At 34.4% G+C, this 6,971-nt stretch overlaps 1 protein-coding gene across 4 annotated transcripts in view; it reads right to left on the bottom strand.

The window, feature by feature from the left end:
- Positions 1-1,152: 1,152 nt before the first annotated feature.
- Positions 1,153-6,971, bottom strand: part of STAG2 (stromal antigen 2) — a 38,243-nt gene continuing 32,424 nt past the window's right edge. For all 4 annotated transcript variants that reach the window (XM_009080225.1, XM_009080224.1, XM_009080223.1 and 1 more), the window contains 3 exons: positions 6,192-6,318; positions 5,767-5,844; positions 1,153-3,283 (listed from right to left, as the gene is read on the bottom strand). In XM_009080225.1, the coding sequence (XP_009078473.1) occupies positions 3,260-3,283; positions 5,767-5,844; positions 6,192-6,318 (229 nt within the window). In that variant the 3' untranslated portion in view covers positions 1,153-3,259. The remainder of the gene's footprint in view (positions 3,284-5,766; positions 5,845-6,191; positions 6,319-6,971) is intronic.

The raw sequence follows: 6,971 nt of genomic DNA on the forward strand, positions 1-6,971 counted from the left end.
TATCCTGAATTCCCATGCTAGGACAAGTGTATGTGTAAACCATGGGGAAAATAAAGAGGAGCAGATTTTAGAGGCAATTACTTAGTTACTCTGAGATTTGAGATGATGGGGATTTATGAGCTCTAACAAGCTGCAGGAATCAGCCCCACACCAACCAAAGGAGAAAAAACAAACAACAGCAATCACTAACTTCTTACATATTGTCTTTGGTTGTTTAATATCAAGAAATACTTTTTACAGAATATGTGAAGACTATTCCTTTGAAATTCATTCTGTGTCAATACCTTCTCTGTGGCTTCTCTGGTAAACCAGAGCACAGGCTTTACTTTCTCTGAATCATTTGCTGTTTTCTACATTTTTATCACATCTCTCTTCAAACCCCAAATTTCTTTCATTTACAGGCTTTTGTACCAAAACGGTATAACTAGAACAGACTTTACATTGTATAGTGAAGGTATTTTTCTTGCATTATAAACTTAGAACCTATTATCAAAACAATTTTCCACAAGATACTATTGAACTTACAGCAGGATTTAGAGACAGGAATGAACATTTGCAATAATAACAACTAAAGAAAGAAAAAAAAACCAAACCAAAACATCCAAAGTTACATTAGCAAGGATTAGAAGTATTATGTCTAAGATTTTAAAATCACTCCTTTAAAAAAGGCTTGGAACAAAAAGGAGTTTTTGACCCCCACCCAGAGGTGCTCAGTAGTTCAGACAGGGGAACGGGAAGGGAACAGATGTTTAAGATTGTCCCCACATCTCCTTGCTATCTTGCCAATTAAGCTCAGAATGTTTACCAGGTGTATGATAAATTTTAGGAATGGGAAGCAGCAAACACACTTAGTGGTATTTGAATTGGACTATGTACAGCATCTCCAACGTCTGAATCCAAAGCATTCTGAGTTATTAGAAAAAGAAACCAACAGAAAGGCTATTGATACACCTTTTAAAAATGTAACACAAAAATAATTAACCACTGATTTCTTGGCATGTAAAAGTTCTATACAAATTTAAAAAATTTTATTTGCAGGTACTAACCTCTTGAAAAGCTCACTCTGTATTTACACTAATTCTTTTAACAAGTTTATCTCAAATTAAAGCATATTTAAAACAATCATGATTGCATTAACTTTTCTACTTTAAATTATTACCCAATTAGTGCTTTATTCACATTTTAAAAACTTGTACAATTTATTACAAATATAAAACAGTGCAGTTTTTCATACATTATCCCAACTCTGAGACAAACACTTAAAAGACATGGAAAAAGATTTTGATTTCTATAAACATAACATTTGCATTACTCATACCCCTTTCTTCACTGTCCTCCCATAACCCCGATTTAAAAAGATCAAACATACAACATACTGTAGGTTTATTTTTATTCAAAAAGTTACTGTCTCAAGACATAAATACAAATCAGAAAACAGTACAATTAGGACAATAGAATGTGGAGGACAACAGGTTAAGGTAAATATATAAAACATTTTTAGCTGGTTGAAAACAAAGCTGTAAGAACTGCTTTCACAAAGAAACACTCCTTCAAGAGTAAGAAAAATCAACTTAAGTTTAAAATCATATATACAGTCCTCTCAGCAGTTCTATTAAATGCAGTGGTGTGAAAAACAATATAGGCAGTACTTTTAGACATGAGAGTATTTATTTATGTAAAATGAGTTAGGCAGATCTAGTTCTGAATTTGTTGTTACCCCATGACTTAGTAAAATAATTATATTTTATCATGATCCTTTAGATAATCTATGGTTTTTGGCTACCACAGCCGAATGTTTAATTTCTGAGTCTAAAAACAGGAAGCCTTTTTGTATTCGCCCATTTGGGGAGATTCTTGTATTGCAAGCGTATTAAGGCATGGAATGACTAAAATAATATACCTTGAGAACTGAGAGACAACTGACAAAAAATATACATATGTAATATAAGTTAATATTTCCTTTAAAATGATGTCTAGCTGCCTAAGCCTTGCAAAATGAGTCGATGTCAAAATGGCATAGATCCACTTTCTGTTTTAGACCGAATTTAATTTATTTGTGAATGGACACAAAATGAAGTTTAAAGCTTAGCTTTCAAAGGATATTATGGGTTGTTTATGAATTTCTATTATCCAATCTAATTTACATACAGAGGAAATGTACTGTAACCTGTTAGAAGTATCTTTAACCTGAAGACTGCTTGCAAAGACAGATAGATAAAACAATATAAAATACAAATTTAAAAATCATTTTTAAAGCATGACTTCTCATGCTCTTCTATTTTTAAACATTGTTAAACTTTCAATATATTTCTGAAACCTCATAATTTTAAGTTGGAATTTAAAAGTAAGAAAAAACTAAACAAACTGCGCAATTATAAAATCAGCACCAATTTATATATATATATAATTTTATTTAAAATTTAGATCCCTATTCCCACACTCTAATAAGCTGTATAATTTTTGTTTAGAATTTTTCTGCAAACATACTACAATAAGCTTCTTTTATTTGGAGACAAAATACAGTGGCACTACTGGAAGGAATTTCACAACATTACATTTTTCTTAAAGGACAAGCAAACTTTCAGGGCTGGTAATGGGCAAGCATGAGTGAGATCTGTTACGTTCTGGTAGCTCAGAGTTTATGGACCTTTCTGAGAAGGCTAACATGAAGCTTTTGGAATAAAAGTGTGTTTTAGATTAAAAAGCTGTTAAAATTCTGCTTTATGTATTTTTTGTCATGATTAATTAATACAAACCTTCTGTAGCTGAAGTTTGCATTTAATTGAAAATACTGACAACTCTTCTGGTTCTATCACTGTAAGAAAACCAATCCATCTACTGTTTCAGTTCATGGACGTGAACAGCAATCCAGCAGAGCTCATGATTATTTAGTATAGCCAGCATATGTATAGAGAGGAGCTCAAATCTGTACCAAACACCTCTCAGACTGTTAGATTATAACTCAGAGGGAATACTTCTTATGATCCGGAAATAAACTGATAGCACATAAATAAAATATCAATATTTTTTCCCAACAAAAAGTGTAGCTTATCCTCAAATTGTTTACTTGTCCTTTACATTTCTTTTTTTTCAGGCAAACAAAACTGCCCCTTCAATGCACTTGATCTTGAAAGCATGTCATTCTCCTTAGAGAAAAATCTGTTCAGAATTTCACTGTATCTACCACAATTTTGTATTGAAAAACTTCCTCTTCCACTTAGAAAATGACTTCACCACTGATTTATTTGCTGCTCTGGTATTAAAACATTGACACCCCAAGAACCTAAAAAAAAAGTTAGAAATGGTGTCAATTTGTAGTCTACTACACATTTAACAAAAAAACAAAGCAATTAGTATATGATTTAAGATTAAGACACTTCAAGATATGTTAAGGCATTATAAGTTTATTTTTCTTCCAAACCGGATTCACCACACTTCTGATTTATGTAATACTATGAAAAGGGCTCCTCATTCATTAGAAAGATTTTTCTCACGCTTGAAATTCACTAGATCCAGTAGGAATGTGACAAAGCCTGTGTATTTTAGTTATTTTAGGTAATAATTGCAAAAAAAATTTTAGTTAGTTGCCTAACTCAGACTTGACAATGACATTCTACAGGCCTTAAGCTGAAATCAAGTGTGTCATTTCCAGCAACTAAACCTGAGACAAAGCACTCCATGCACTGCCTGGTGCTGCATCTGTGATCGCAGAAACAACAGCCAAACAGGACACAAATGTAACATCTCCTACCAAATCTATCAACTCTGTCAGAAAGAGAGTGAAAAATCAAACAACCATCAGGTAAAATCATACTGCTGTCCTTCAGGGTTCTGTGTGACTAAGCAAAGAAAAAGCTTTCCTGAAACAAAGAATCAGTTTCCACTTCAAGGTGAGAGCAAGTCACATAGTTTCCTTTGCCAGTGGAAGTAGGTATCACTACTGATAGGCCAAAAAAACCCAAATCCAGAAGATCCAGATTTTGTGACTGTCCTAGCTTTTATAGGACTTTACAAAATCACAAAGAGCCATGGGAGTCTTAATTTTCCTGAACCTTAACACTGCTATTCACATTTATCCGTTTAGAAACCAATTTTTACTGTTCTTCGAGTTAAATTCACTTTAGATGCATCGTACAATGTGGCACACAGACAAAACTGCCCGTGGCACCAGCCCTAACTGGGCACACCAAAAATGAGAAGACCGACTAAAATTTTGATCAGGAACCACGTGCATCTGAATCAATTAAACAGCTTTATTACACCTAAGTCTATTAAAAACAAGGGCAGGGATAACGGACCTCTGCAATAAATTATACGACTAAAGCAAACTAACTTTATTCTGAGAGGATTAATAAATTTATTCTGAGACTTTTTTTTTTGCATTGGTGAGATTGGGCTCGCCTGCCCCCGAGCGGCTGAACACGAGCACTGCGCCCAGCGAGCAAACCCGGGCGAAATGCTCAGCTACAGCTCCACAGCCCAAAGCTACAAAGGCTTCTGAGATCAGTGAAATGTACCCGAAGACCAAATTTTCAGCGTTGTCAGAATTTTTAAAAAACCCAAAAAAAAACCAAAACAAAAAACCTGGTATTTCACGGATCAATCCAGTAAAAATTGAGAAGGGAAGGGGAAGAACTATTTGAGAAGAGAATGCCAGAGAGCAGGTGATCAACTTTTTCTTGGTGTTACTTGAGGAACAGAACGCGCGACAGCCGGACGCACAACCTAACTGATTCAGTACTACTAAAGCAAAGGCCTACTGGTACAAAATATATGGATTTGCATTTAAAACAGTATTTAAGACTTCTTTCTCCCATAAACAAGAACAGGTTCACGCTGCAACAATACTGTAAAAAAATACATAACCGTCTTCCAAATTCCACCAAGCTGTCCAAGATTCCCAGGAAGCCTTGTTGTACTGTCCTCTGCTGGCTTGCTGCAGCTTGTTATTTCCAGTGTAATTTTGTACCAGCTACACAAGGTCAAAAATGGCTGCATACATTACAAGTGGTTCAAGACAGAAGGAATCCCTCATGCAGATTTTTAAAAGAGAATAGAGACTGCAGATTTACCAAGTCGGATAAAAGGGCAACTGCAAGCAGAAACTACAGACTTCGGATGTTTTGGACCTAAAACTTTATATGGAAAGAAAAAATACCTCTCATCTCTATAAACAGATATCTGTATTAGCTCTATTTTCTCCATTATCTTACTTATGCACAGAACTAAATAAGCCAATTTAAAAAAAAAAATTAAAAAAATAAACAAAACCAAAAAACACAAACCACCAAAAAACCCCAAACAAAAACCAAAAAATCCCACAAAATGCAAAGCATCCAATGCTGACAATTGGTAATGACATCAGAGTCATTCAACTAAGCTCAGCACATCAGGAAACTTGCCTTTAATACTGTGTATGCACAATTTTTTACTTTATTTTTTTTAATGCTCTTTGCTAACAACCTCTGTGAGGTTTTTTTTCCATAGCAGATGTGTTTTCTCCTAGAAGGCTTTTAATTTTTATACAGCTACATGTAAATATTAGGAATTAAAAATCCTATAAACTTGCAAAGAACACTGACTACCTTAGAATTTATTAAGCTCAATTACAGTGTAAAATAGTTCACTGACTGTACCAGTCTGCCAAAATAAGCTAATGAGAACAACCTGAAGATTGCATTCCTTCCATTTAAAATCTGAAGTAAGAAAGTACTGTAACATTAAGACTGAGTTTACATTACTTTCCTCTTATGTAAGTTAACCTACCGATTCATCCATGATTGAAGCAGGGTCAAAGAAATCTGGTTTTAGTTCCGTTCTTTCTCTCCTGTTCTTTGATGGTGGCTTTAGAAAGCAAACAAACAAACAGGTTAAGTGTAATTTCACAAGAAAAACAGAGGTTTTACATTGTATTAAGTGAAGCTGAACTCTCGAGGGGTAAGAACTTAAAAAGGATAAATGTTATTATATTATTATTTTACATTATCATTACAGGAAGTGTTTTTGCTTTTTGTATGGCACTTTGAGCAGATGGCACTTGCATGCAGACAGCTACACAGCCCTTCAACAATGCAGAGAGCAACAAGCATGAGTTTTCTGTTTCACCACAAAGAAAATTTGATTCAAATATCTTACTTGAAAAGCAGAAATACAAATCCCAAGTCCACTAAAAGGACAAGTAAATTTCTTACTAGGTCTATGTCCATGGTGTCGAAATCCATGCCTTCATTGAGATCCTCAATCCGCCCTTCTGATGACATCATCACATCTTCAACAATTGGCTCTTCATCATCTTCCATTAGACTTGTGCCACGTCGACTGAAATGGAAAGTAAAACCATACTGTGTAGCACTAAATCAAGTTAGGTTTTATCTCAATATTTAAAAAGCTAATACTCAGAAAGGAGCTGTCACAAATGATAATTCCATTGAATAAAACTGATACTAAGTAATAAAATAAATGCACAATTGCTATTAACGAAATCTGTATTTTACCAGCTAGAAGATTCTAAGAGTGTGTGGGAAAATGGCTAGAGAAGATCAGCTCAGGTAACTGTGGTACATCTCTAAATGAGTATTGTGAGATGCTGTAAGAATTGATAAGCAGTTCTAAAGTGAGAAAGAACCTAAGTTTTGCCACCTATAGAAAAATTGTTTCTGCTTTATGACAGGCCAAGGAAGAACATCTTTGCAATAAAGCAGATGTGTAAAACCATTTCAAATATTCCCACACAGTTCTTCATCCTCTTTCCTCAACTTCTACATGCCACATGAGAAAAGTCAGGAGTCATTCTACTTAGACTAACTGGTGGCACTGTATTAAAAAACACACCACTGAAACTATGTTACATGCAGTAATAATTAAAATAATTAGGGGAAAGATGTAAAGCTCCTCAATATATATGTCCATGGGTTTAGTTTACAACTCGTACTTTTCTTCTGTCCATACTAAGGCAGAGAATTTCTAAACCC

The sequence above is a fragment of the Acanthisitta chloris genome, unplaced genomic scaffold, assembly GCF_000695815.1.
Source record: "Acanthisitta chloris isolate BGI_N310 unplaced genomic scaffold, ASM69581v1 scaffold13758, whole genome shotgun sequence".
Taxonomy (NCBI): Eukaryota; Metazoa; Chordata; class Aves; order Passeriformes; family Acanthisittidae; genus Acanthisitta; species Acanthisitta chloris.